This window comes from Balaenoptera physalus (assembly GCF_965194825.1).
Source record: "Balaenoptera physalus genome assembly, chromosome: 10".
In the NCBI taxonomy this organism is placed as follows: Eukaryota; Metazoa; Chordata; class Mammalia; order Artiodactyla; family Balaenopteridae; genus Balaenoptera; species Balaenoptera physalus.
The window spans coordinates 110,923,950-110,936,866 of NC_138889.1; the positions used below are offsets into that span (position 1 = coordinate 110,923,950).

Genomic DNA, 12,917 nt, shown 5'->3' on the forward strand with positions numbered 1-12,917 from the left:
TTGACATAAATCACAGCAAGATCTTTTTTGATCCACCTCCTAGAGTAATGGAAATGAAAACAAAAATAAACAAATGGGACCTAATGAAACTTCGAAGCTTTTGCACAGCAAAGGAAACCATAAACAAGATGAAAAGACAACCCTCAGAAGGGGAGAAAATATTTGCAAACGAATCAACAGACAAAGGATTAATCTCCAAAATATATAAACAGCTCATTCAGCTCAATATTAAAGAAACAAACACCCCAGTCCAAAAATGGGCAGAAGACCTAAATAGACATTTCTCCAAAGAAGACATACAGATGGCCAAGAAGCACATGAAAAGATGCTCAACATCACTAATTATTAGAGAAGTGCAAATCAAAACTACAGTGAGGTATCACCTCACACCAGTTAGAATGGGCATCATTAGAAAATCTACAAACAACAAATGCTGGAGAGGGTGTGGAGAAAAGGGAACCCTCTTGCACTGTTGGTGGGAATGTAAATTGATACAGCCACTATGGAGAACAATATGGAAGTTCCTTAAAAAACTAAAAATAGAATTACCGTATGACCCAGCAATCCCACTACTGGGCATATACCCAGAGAGAACCGTAATTCAAAAAGACACATGCACCCCAATGTTCATTGCGGCACTATTTACAATAGCCAGGTCATGGAAGCAACCTAAATGCTCATCGACAGACAAATGGATAAAGAAGATGTGGTACATATATACAATGGAATATTACTCAGACACAAAAAGGAACGAAATTGGGTCATTTGTAGAGACATGGATGTACCTAGAGGCTGTCATACAGAGTGAAGTAAGTCAGAAAGAGAAAAACAAATATCGTATATTAATGCATATATGTGCAACCTAGAAAAATGGTACAGATGAACCAGGTTGCAGGGCAGAAGTTGAGACACAGATGTAGAGAACAAACGTATGGACACCAAGGGGGAAAACTGTGGTGGGGTGGGGATGGCGGTGTGCTGAATTGGGCGATTGGGATTGACATGTATACAGTGATGTGTATAAAATTGATGATTGATTAAAAAAAAAAAAAACTCCAAATTGCTTTGTGAATTGCTTTTTTGATTATATCAGAGTTCCCGATTTCTAGTTGAAAAAATTGATAGACAGGTATGCAGCTTTGCTCTAAAAACAGGGAAGGTAAAAGTTGTAAATTTTAAATACCTCATTATGCAGTGAGAGTTGCCACCCAGCCCCCATCAGAATTTTAGTGTAAATAAGTAAAATCAAACGTGAATGATCGGAAGCAACTTTGTAAGATTCAGTGGTAAGTCGTTAATCGTAATACAGAACACAAACCCAGATTTGTTATCTAGACACGTTCCTCTGTTTTCTGACAAAGGCAGGTGACGGTTTTATTCTGTTTTAGGTTGATACAAGAAGAAAAGGAGAACACGGAGCAGAGGGCGGAGGAGATTGAGAGCAGGGTGGGCAGTGGGAGCTTAGACAGCCTTGGTCGTTTTCGATCAGTGAGCTCCATCCCCCCGTACCCCGCTTCCTCTCGGGCCAGCTCTTCCCCTCCCAGCAGCGGGCGGCCCACCCCTCGAAGGGCCCCGCACAGCCCGGCGAGGGAAGTGGACAGACTAGGCGTCATGACTCTGGTAAGTGTCTGCCTTCTCCCTGCTGCACCCTCCCCCAGCACACCTGGTTTGCTTGCTTGCTTTCTTTGTTGACCTAGAAGAAAATCAGGTACATTTGCTATGCTCAGAGGTTCAAGATTTTTAAAGCCAGCTAGTATTTAATCAGTCTCCCAATGAATGACAAATTAATTTTAATGTTTGGGCGACCAGCTTAGCATGTCATCATGAACTCATCCAAAGTTCTCCTTTGTGTAACATTGGGCATGGCCTCTGCAAGGCACAGCAGCTACAGGAAAGTTTTTGTTTTTCAGGAATAGACAGCTTAGCAAGAGTAAACATAGGCAGCCCTAATGGCATCTCGAAAACTGTACAGAGAGTCAGTGCTGTCTTCCTTTACACTAGGGATGCCTCACTGGAGGGGGCAGGGCATGCGGTCAAAACAAAACCAAAAAAGCTAAACTGGTCCTCTTGCTGAGGCACACCTGGCCGCACGCTCACGCCGGCTCTGCATGTGGAACCAGGTTAAAAGCCGGTGCCCCGCGGCTCCCAGGGAAGCAGAGGGGCCTCCTCATGCTTCCTCATCTGGAAACGCGATGACCGTGTGGTGACGGTGTGCAGCTCTAAAGCACACGTTACAACTTTCTCGTGTATGTAGTTTAGGTCTTGTGAGTGCATTGCTGTTTACCACATGAAATCATATTTACAATATTCTTTTTAACTGCACTTGTATTATACTTTTTTTCTGTTACCGCCCGTTTTCATTTTAGCTGCATTGTTAGCCAGCGTATAATTAAATCAACTATGAATCATTTCAGTGACATGGGAAGTGGTAACTAGTCCATTCTGTGGTATTTTGGCATACTGTTTTTATAATTTACATCATTAGTTAATTGGCTGATATTTAAAACTCTTTGATGATTTCATTTGTGGTTTCATGCTTAATTTCTTTCAGAGAATTTGGAAAAACAGTTCTGTGTATTTTTTTCCTTGTTATATGGTTCTCTGTACTGGCTGACGATGTGTCTGCTTCTGTCATTGGTGTTGATTCCCTGTATCATCCTTTGCTTTATCGTTGTTAATCCAGACCCCAGCCTCCCCCCCGCCGAGTCTGTAGTTTACCATCCAGCTCCCCTCCCCGTCCACCCACTCTGTTATAAGTCCCTTCCACAGCAGCGCTGTGGTCCACAGTGTGTGTCTGTGCTTGGTCGTGGCTCTTCAGTGGGGTCTCTGCGTTAGCTTCGTTTCTCATTAAACAGTGTTTTTCCCCCGTAGCGGTAAGTGTTATGTAGTGTATCACTGCGTAATAGGTATGGCTGCAGGCCTGATGTAGATGGATCAGAGTGTTTTCGCTCACACTGTACAGCATGCGTGTAATTCACAAGTGAGGTGTTGCTTATGTAAAGAAATGACCCATTAAGTGTAGAATTAATGGACTCTTTGACACAACGTACTTTCTGGTTTTGGTGCTTGTATTATTTAAGACGGTAAATCTCATCAGCTTATTAAACATGCACAGTTAATGTCTTTACTAGACTATTTTTAATTAAATTATCTTCTATAAATCATAAAATGTAAAGACTCTATCTGCTATTATGCTAGCTTTTATTCTTACATATTTTCACAGGGTACCTGCTTTAATCAGTAAATTTATTTTGAGAAGTTTTAAATCAAATTCTAGGTAAGGATTTTATGTTAATGTCCAATAGGTGGTTAGATTTGTTCAGTGTTAAAATAGGTATTCCAATTACTTCCTCATCAGTTAGATTGCTATTTTAAAGTATAACATGTTTCTTATTAAGAAAAACTAAGTTACAGAGAAGTTTGGCTTAGAATAGACAACTGTTAGGGCCCTTTGTTATACAGAATGCCATATTATAAGAAACTGAGTATGTTGTAATAGAATTGTATCTTCCTGAGGAATAATTTATAGTGTTTCTCTGGGAAATCTTGAATAGCTTATTATATTTAACTTTTGTGGTCAAAAAAATGTTCTATTTCCAGTTACATTTTCTCTAAATCTTATCTCACTTACATGTGTTCTGTCATTTTCTTTTTAATATATTTGCCTGTACTGATCCTTGAATTTTTAACTTCAAAGTGTGCAGTAAATCTGGTTTCTCTTCATTTCTTTGCATGCATCTGTCAGCCTAGTGATTTAAGGAAACATCGTAGAAAGGTAAAATATTTAGTAATTTAGCATGCCTTTGTTTCTTTGTGAAGTATTGAAGAGTCCCTGTCGATTTACGTGAATGAACACTATGTGGTTGTGTACTGGTGAATGATTGACGTTTTAATGGAAGTGTTGAAACTCACCCTCCACTTAACATATGCTGCTGGTTCCGCTGGAAATAGGTCGTTCACTGGGACAAATGTAAGAGTTTGCCTTTCTCCCGCTTGTTTGCCTTCTAATTGTTGCACGCTTATTTATAATACACATAGTGTTTTTTATTTTTTGTTACTATTTTTAAATTTTATTTATTTATTTGTTTATTTACTTATTTATTTTTGGCTGCGCTGCGAGCCTTGCGGGATCTTAGTTCCCCAACCAGGGATCGAACTCGGGCCCCAGGCGGTGAGAGCGCTGAGTCCTTAACCACTCTACCGCCAGGGAATTCCCCATAGTGTTTTTTAAAAAGAAATGATGGAAGCGGAGCCATAGATGCTAGATTTGGGGGAAAGCAATTTTAACAGTCCCAGGTAGTAGCGTTCGGTAGGCTGTTCCTTTGTGCCAGGCATCGTGCTGAATGCTTTTCGAGCCTGTTCCCTAATCCCACAAACACCCACGTGAGGTCCAGGTGCTGTTGTTATCCCCATTCAACAGACGTGGACGCCGAGGCTTAGAGAGGCCGGGCGCTGTGCCCAGGCTCGCACAGTCCGTCAGCAGCGCAGCGTGGATTTGTCTGATTTCAGAACCTGGACCCTCAGCCCCAGCGCCGTGCGGCCCACTTTTCCACCAAGAGCTCTTGTCTCCTTCACAGCAGTCCTGACGGAGGGCGCTCGGGGCTTCTTCCTCTCATATAACCCTGGACTGAGCCCCTGTTCTTGGAGGGAGTACGGTTGCTGAGGGCCAGATCTGTTGACCACGATGCCTCCCTCCCTCTCAGGCTCACAGCCCCCCGAGTGTGCACTCACCGCGCAGCCCTGCAGGACGCGGGCAGCCGTCCTGCGGCCCAGCCCCCCAGTGCACCAGAGCCCCCCTGCCAGGCCACAGCAGCACGGCAGTTTAAAGTCCCGGCTCTGTCACCGATTGGTTGTGACCTGGGTGAGCCGCTCATCCGCTCTGTGCCCGGCTTTGCCCGCCTGTTAAGTGAGGACAAGGAGAGACCCGTGCCCCTCGGGGTGACCGCGCCCTGCTGCCCCTGCACAGTCCACAGGCCGGCAGCGAGACGCAGTTGTGCTGCGTACGTTTGTAGTTTTCTCGGTGGCAAGACTTTCTCAGTAAAGGTAGCAGCCTGTTGATTACATCCCGGCCGGGTGGCCTGGTCTGTTGCGTGTGGTAGCTTGAGCTCGCTGACTGGCTACTTAGGGGGCCTTGTTCTAGGTTTGGCGTGTGTGTGCCCAGAACCAGCCTCCGGCGGACCTGTCTCCTCCTCCGCGTCACTGGTGGATGCCGAGATGCCTGCCCGGCTTGCGTGCAGCTGCCCGTCCTAGTCACGTGGGCTCAGTGGGGTGGGCTCTCTTCCCGGGGGAGGTGCCGTCCTAGTCACGTGGGCGCAGTGGGGTGGGCTCTCTTCCCGGGGGAGGGGCAGTCCTAGTCACGTGGGCGCAGTGGGGTGGGCTCTCATCCCGGAGGAGGGGCAGGGGGAGAGGCAGCCAGGCTGGGTGGGCCCGGAGCGCTTCCTTAGGAAGAGGCCCTTGGGAAGGCGCTTGTCGTGTTAGCTGGGCTTCAAAGCAGCGGTTTGTCTCCACGGAGTCCATAGTCAGCTCAGACCTGCGTCACTTCCCTGACCTGTTTGGTTTTTATAAAGGATTGTTTTAACTTGAATTTGAGATCAATCCCTGTTAAGTTTCACACTGATGATTTCTAGCCTTTCTAGCCTTTTGCTGTCTGATGACTGTAATTAGAAATCAGGAGAGGACAGAGAGTTTATCCAGCTGTCGCTTAAATGAGTTCAGCTGTATTTTGCCCTGGGTCACTTTGTTGTCACCAAGCCACTGAGGGGCTGCAGTGGATCAATATTCTTTACAGAATCCCGTTAAAAAGGCACAGGTCGGTTGCTCACGTCTCATTGTTTATACAGATGCTTGCCGTGCATGTTTCATCAAATCTAACCTGGCTTAACCACAAAACCCAAATTTATAAGGGAGATCTGCCTGGACCCTGAAGGGGTTAATCTGTTCCCCATACCGTAACCACCACCCTGCTTCCCATACTCACATCCCATGACAAGCCAAAAAGCTGGGAGTTTGGAAGAGATGATCTTTTGATGAAGACCTGGAACAAGCTATTTCCTTTTTCCTCTCAAGCAGAAAGGTCTGGACAGGTTTGCCTGAGAGGCTTCTTACCCTTGCTCGTGTCTCTGTTGGACGGCATCAGGAGATAAACACAGGCGCCCTCTTCATCGGGGCGGTTACTGCCACGCGTGGTTCATGGTGGTGCCTTCAGGCGGGGCTCAGCTCTCTGCTGCCCCTGCGGGGCTGTCCGGGTGGCCTGGATGCTAGGGACGGCAGGCCACGGGGAGGCCCCCATCCGGGTCGGGTCTCCGCGCTCATGCGGGTGCAGGCCGGCGGGAGTCGGCTCTGCTCTGTGCTCCCTCTGCTGACAGCCTTGCTTCTCATGAACAAGACAGCCCTTTAAGACGGCATTAGGCTAGATCAAGCCTTTTTGTACAGGCAGAAAGCATAGCTAATAGGTTTTCAAATAAGTTTCTGGTTACAATGTAAAGCCTCCGTGATTTCCTTTATTCGTCACAGTCTGTTGTCACCTAGTTTTACACTTATCTCAATCCCGCAGCTGCCAGCTTCACGAGAAGAGGTACGAGACGACAAGACGACCATCAAATGTGAGACCTCGCCCCCCTCCTCCCCGCGGTCCCTTCGGCTAGAGCGGCTGCACACAGCCAGCCACGAGGACATCAGGGACGCACGCAAGTAAGGGGCCTGCTCTCCTGTTCCACTTCTGGGAAGTCTGTTCATCTTCTCTTGACAAACACGTCAGGATGATGATTTTAAAGAAATACCACTCAGTTCAGCGTGTTTGTTTAAGTGATAGACTTAGGGTGCCGGCCCCTGCTCTGGGCGCTGTAGTGAAATGTGGCAGGAGGTGCCTTCCGTTTGGACAGAGTCAGCTTGGCAAGAAAAGAGTTAAGTGATATCAGCAATTTTAGAAACACTTCGTTTCTTCAGATTCTACAGATTAACTCCTTTGGGAACTTTCTTCCTCTTTGGCTGGAGCCTCCGCCCAGCGCGGGCTGTGTTTCTGAGCGTTACTCCTCTGTAGGACGCTCCGTGGCTCTCGGATGCGTTCTCGTCCTTTCCGAGCTGTGAAGTGTCCCACCCCATCCTTCCGTGCTCCCCGAGTGCCCCCTCTCAGGAGACCGGCAGTCACGGTTCTGTGACGCTGGCCTTGGTCAGACCGCCACCTGCTGAGCCCTTGTCCCGAGCCAGGCAGCACTCAACACACGTGGTCCTCTCTCCAGCGCTGCCGCCGGGCGGGGAAGGTCACACTCAGGGTGGCGGGAGGAGCCGCCCTTCCCCGGGGGCCTCTGCGCCTGCCGGGCGGCCACCTGGAGGGGCTCAGGGTGCGCTCTGCACCGCGTGGTCTGGAGCCGGGCCCCGCCCTCTCGGGAGGAGAGCTCGCATCGGAGCCTCGGCCCCTCGGGGGCAGCTGCCTGTGCAGTGCAGCCTGCGCCTCTTGAGCGCAGCGCGGCCCGTGAGCAGCAAGCCTTGTGGGGGGTGTGCTTGCGCGAGGCCCCCCCGTTAAAGGTCGTTTTCTGTCCCCAAAGCTCGACAGGCTCGCAGGACGGCCCCGCGAGCAACCCCAGCAGTAGCAACAGCAGCCAGGACTCGCTGCACAAAGCCCCCAAGAAGAAGGGCATCAAGTCCTCTATCGGCCGCTTGTTCGGCAAGAAAGAGAAGGGCCGACCTGGAGCCCTTGGCAAGGAATCGCTGGGACAAGGTGGGTGGTTTCCAGCCAGCTCTTCAGTGTTCGGAGCGGGCAGGGGGCTGCACGTGCCCCTCCGCGCGCCCCTCCGCCACCCGTCGCCACCGCGTGCTTCCTCTCACACGAGCTGGGTGTTCTCCGGGTCTGTTTCCCCAGTGGGTCCCCACACGGCCCAGAGAGCACGGAGCGTCTCCCAGGCGTCAGCCTTACCGCCTCTTGAGCGTTTTCGTGTGTGTGTGTGTCTGTGTGTCTGTGTGTGTCTGTGTGTGTGTGTCTGTGTGTCTGTGTGTGTGCGTGTGTGTGTGTGTGTGTGTGTGTATGCGTGCGTGCCATCTGGTCGGAAAGTTCGCCTTTAGAATTTTCTTCACTCTCCCTACAAAAACTCCTCCACCTGTTTACAGAAACACCTAACTCGGCCGTGTTGATTTTCTCTCAATATTTCGACCACTCTGCTTCCTCGTAGCTGTTATTTCAGAGACAGAAAACTCATCTCAAGATGCCTTGGGACTCAGCAAATTGGGAGGACAGGCTGAAAAAAATCGTAAACTTCAAAAAAAGTAAGGTTTTTGTTTTATGTCGATCTCACTGAACAATTTTCAGTTGTTCCTGATTTTTAACTAATGTTTATTGATTAAATGTGATATCCAGCTCTGTATATATATTATCTTCTGAAAGCTTAACCCAAAGCCTTTATTAAACCGTACTTCCCGGAGGACTTACAACATCTGTGAATTTGGGAAGGACTCGCGCACGGGTTCCTAGCCCACTTTGCAGAGTTCCCTGGCGAGGACACGGCGTGGGGCCGAGTCGCGCTCAGCCGCAGAGCGTTCGTGTCTGAATGCCGGCTCCTGCACAAGTCAGCTCTGGGGCGTTGGGAAACGTGGCTTTCCTGTGCTTCAGTTTTCTCGTCTGTGAGATGGGAGTCCTAGTAGTACATACCCCATGGGGCCTTTACGAGCGTTAGCTGTACAGATACGTCTACGTATACGTACACGAGGCTCCTTAAACAGTGCCGGCACTGGGGAGGACGCACGTGTAACCGCAGCCACTGCGGGGACTTGCCACCGGTGTTCAGAGGGTTGCTGCTCGCACTAGCGGTCAGTCAGGAAGGTGTCACTTACCGTGTTGCCTTTTTTTCCCTCCGCTGGTAGATTTTGTGTTTTTATCTTAAACAGACTCTCAGTTTTGCAATCTTATTAAATTTTAATTCTGAGTTGTCCTGATTCTGAAAATAAGCAATAACAGTAGGGGTGGTTTTCTACAAAGGAGCTCAGGCGTTGTGATGCCCCAGGATAGGCACAGAGGCACATAGCGTGTGCACGTGTCTCTGGGTCCAGGGACGTTTTCTGACCCAGGACGGGTTGTGTGTCGGGTGACCACATCCCAAACCAGCGCTAAGTAGATGACCTGGATAGGCGGAGACTGTCCCAGTGAACTGACAAGTGGGAAATAAGACGGAACGCTTTGTAGTCTCGGGTGAGCACGAACCTGAGAGTGGGGAAGGTGGTGATAAGGTGGTAATACTGGCCCTTGAGACAGGGGGAAGCTGGGTGGGCTCTGTGATAAATCTGACGATGGGGAAGGTCATCTGGCCACTGTCAAGCACCTTGAGAAACCAACACTGGTCTGGAATCCGGGGCCTGCAGGCACTGACCCCAGGACCACCCTTGAGCCCACGGGGACCCTCTCCACTAGAGGCCAGTTTGCCTTTAGCCCCTCAAGTTGCCTGTTGATTTTTCTTTTGTGAAATCTGCCTCATTTTAGCTCTCTTCTCAGAAGTCACAGTTATCTTGCCTGGCATAGTGTTGATTGCGTTCCGGGGGAAATGCTGTCCGCTCGGTCATTGCTCACGACACCGCAGGAACACTCGGTCTTTGGCTCCCCGGAAGTGGAAATCTGTAGAAACCACTCAGCAGCAAAAGCTGATTTGAGTGTTGCTGTCTTTGAACTGTAGAGAGTGTTGTACCCGAACTCAAGTAATTGCCGTTCGCTTATGGGGACTTAACGTCAGAGCCTTTTGCCCTTCTGGAGTCATGCCAGGACACTTCTGTGCCCTAGATTCTGCTGGGGCGTTTCACCTCACACGCTCCCGCTCAGCTGCGAGAGACCAGTAGGGGTTATGGCTGTGCCGCCCAGCCCTCCCACCCTCTGCTCCTGAGCGTTCGTGTTTCACGTAGCGTCAAGCGTAGTATGAATTGGCCAAAATGCGCCACTGTGTTTTCTCCACTTGTCCTGTAATTCTCAGGAGGAAGCCGAGTGGTGGGCTGCCTGTGGCAGACGTCGCTGGGTTACTTGCCCGGCGTGTGATGCAGGTCCGTGCACTGGGGTGTGTATCTGCTAGGCGGGGTCCTCTGGAGCTGGGGTGTTCGGGCGGAACTTCTGACTCTGTGTTACCGTGGCTGAGCGTGCACGAGCGGGTGTGCTCCGCTCCATCGTCACGCGCGGCAAGTTCTCACGTGTGCCGGCAACTTAGAGAGCGATGCAGAGTCCGAAGATCTTCTGACCGCAGTGGGTAATTTTAGTTCTGTCAGTTAACCAGAGATACAATTGACTCTAGGGAGAATGCTTTATTTATAAATGTGAAAAAAGTATTTTAGCTTTCCAGAAAAAATATTGTTTGACTATAGTTTAACATTTATGGCATTATCGATGGGAGAATCAAAACACGCTTGTCAGAAATATTTTCTTTTTATTAAGCCCCAATTTATCTCAGAGGTGCTCTTTTAACTGCTAAATTTACACAGCCAGTGCGTCCACTTTTGTAGAGAATTTTCAAGATTTGGTGAAGATGAGACTTTCAGGTTTCATGAAAGCTACATGAGAGGGCACGGCGGGCACACTTGGTGCTGGACATGCCTGGTGAGGCGTGGAGGCTGCAGCTGTCGTGGAAGTCGGCGTCCCTGACCGTCATCGCGGTGGCCTGGGCTCTAGATGGGCTCCCCGTGTGCGGGCACTTGCCCAACGGCGTTTCAACTCGACCTCGTTAATAAGGACCTGGTGCTTTAAATGCTGTCTTTCCACCTCCCCTTGGTTGACGCTGTCGTGCGCTCACAGGGGAAGCTGAGTTGTCGGGTTTGCTGTGCTGTGTGTGTCCTGAAACCTTCCGCGTTGCCCGTCGCCCGCTACAGGCTCTGAGCTGCACTGCTTTTGACGGGAAGCAGCACCGCAGTCCTCCCGCCCGGGCCTCTCTCTGGCCCTGCGCCGGCCTGCGCGGCTGCGTCGGTGAAGTGGAGCCCAGTGAGCCTTTGTAGGAGGTGCCGGGGTGTGCAGAGTGTCAGTCTCAGAGAAATGAGGCCCTGTCTGTCTGGATGATGCCACTCATATGGTGTTTGATCAGCAGAAGCTCACACAACCGTCTTGTTACGAAAGACAGCTTGACCGTGGTGCTTCTGTCCTAATTTAAAACGCACGTTGTCATTCACATATGACATGACCTTTCTCTCATAGGCGTGTCTGTTCCCCATAGAATTCAGCGTATTTCTGAACGTCTTTCTCCTGTGACTCTAATTCTGAGGTTAGGAAGTGTGTGCCACATCATTCGACTACTAGAGCAGGTATTTAATAAATCCCGCTTGGGGTCTAGAATTTGATCCTTGAGGGGGCAGATCAAGTCCCAGCCGAGTAGCCCCGCCCGCGTGGCCCGAGCCGGGTGGGCACGTGCTGACCTCGTCCCAGCTGGCCCGCAGGGGAGGCGGCCCCCTCGGGCTCGTGTCCGCAGTCCTCTCTGTACACTGAGGTCACAGATGAGAGTGAGACAGTGACAGCAGAGAGCGATGCAGAGGAAGGAAGTCAGTCCCAGCAGAAGCGGAGCGAGTCCTGTGTTTGCCTCTGGACCGTGGCTCGGGGCCGCGGGATCTCGGCAGATGGCACCCCCCTCATTCCCGCAGGGTGCTGGCTTGTAGCTCAGCTTCTTCAGAACAGAGCTGGGTGCTTTGGGCGGATTTAAGGCATTTGGAGTCCTGTCGCCTTAGTGCTCGTGTTTTAGGCTTGGGAGCTAATGACCGGAAGATTTCTTGTTTTCTAGAAGACTGACCTGTGAAGGAATACCTCCTTCCCTTGCAGTTAACTTAGCTGAGGACTAAATGCCTGTCATGTTTATTTTGGTAGCTGCAGTAAAGAAGGAAGAAAAGACGGTTCTGTTGATTATTAGAAAGTGGTCATGTGGGTGCATGGGCAAGTTGGTCGGCTCTACTTCGCATTTATTTATTTCTTTGTTCTTGACGTCAGTACTTTTTTCTTTTTAAAGAAACACATTTGTTCCTAACTGAAGGACTGAAAAGATTTTATTCTGCCACTCAACAGTTTTTTAAATACCATTTTTTGTCATAAAGTCTTTTTCTCTTGGCCTTTTGTTACCGATTTTCCATTAGCAGAGACCAGGCGTTCTACTTCTGGCAGAGGATTTATCGATAGCTTCCCAAATAGTCTCCAAATAGCTGCTTTCATCTCCTGGTTTCTCAGACTGTATATGATGGGATTCAGTGAGGGACACAAAACTGTGTGCCATGGCAGGCCCCAAATCTCGAACAGATAAAATGTCAGCAGTTGGTCGTGAGGCAGCCGAGAGCCCTGTGGTGCAGGAGAGGGTGCCGAAGAGAGGCAGTCGTGGGAGCAGGTGGGCCTCCCCTGAAGGGGGGTGTGAGCGTTCCCAGTTGAGAAGAACCGGAAACAGGAGAGAGTAGAAACAGAGGATCCCAGGGCACGTGGCATGTCATTCGGAGCAGTCGCAGGTTCTGTCGGCAGCAGGCAGCAGTGGGCTCCTAGATGGAGTGGGAGAGGAGCAGTGATTTGTTCTGTGCCCCACGGGCGGAGGGGCGGGGGTGGGGGCCCTGCAGCTGATGCCCGCCTGCGGGTGTGCTTCCCCCAGCGCGGGACAGGCGCCTCGGTGGGGAGGGGGCTCGTGCTCCCAGGCCCTGGGCCGCCTCGCAGGGGAAGGCGCCCCGGGCGGCAGACCGAGACCTGGGCCGGCCACCCGGCCGGGGCCTCCTCGCCCTCTCGCTGGCTTCCCGCGTCTCTCAGCCGCGTTGTCCTGCCTCCGTCACCATATCCCAGTGTCATCAGGGCGCTGGACGGGAGCTCTAAAATCCCAGAAATACATCCATAGTAGAAAAGGCTTTTTATGAAAGCGAACGACTCTTGCCTGGAAAAGAGTCAGAACGATGTGCGCCAATCTCCAGGTAATGGAATCAGTGGACTCTTTGTAACCCTAAATTTC

General features: G+C 50.2%; 1 protein-coding gene across 7 annotated transcripts in view; it reads left to right on the forward strand.

The window, feature by feature from the left end:
* PPFIA1 (PTPRF interacting protein alpha 1) overlaps positions 1–12,917 on the forward strand; it is a 94,089-nt gene that overhangs the window by 62,792 nt on the left and 18,380 nt on the right. For 5 of the 7 annotated variants that reach the window (XM_082409645.1, XM_082409646.1, XM_082409648.1 and 2 more), the window contains 4 exons: positions 1,389–1,620; positions 6,554–6,690; positions 7,545–7,717; positions 8,166–8,259. In XM_082409645.1, the coding sequence (XP_082265771.1) occupies positions 1,389–1,620; positions 6,554–6,690; positions 7,545–7,717; positions 8,166–8,259 (636 nt within the window). Of the gene's footprint in view, positions 1–1,388; positions 1,621–3,745; positions 3,776–6,553; positions 6,691–7,544; positions 7,718–8,165; positions 8,260–12,917 lie in introns of all 7 variants that reach the window. The other 2 variants (XM_082409651.1, XM_082409647.1) reach the window with 1 other exon arrangement.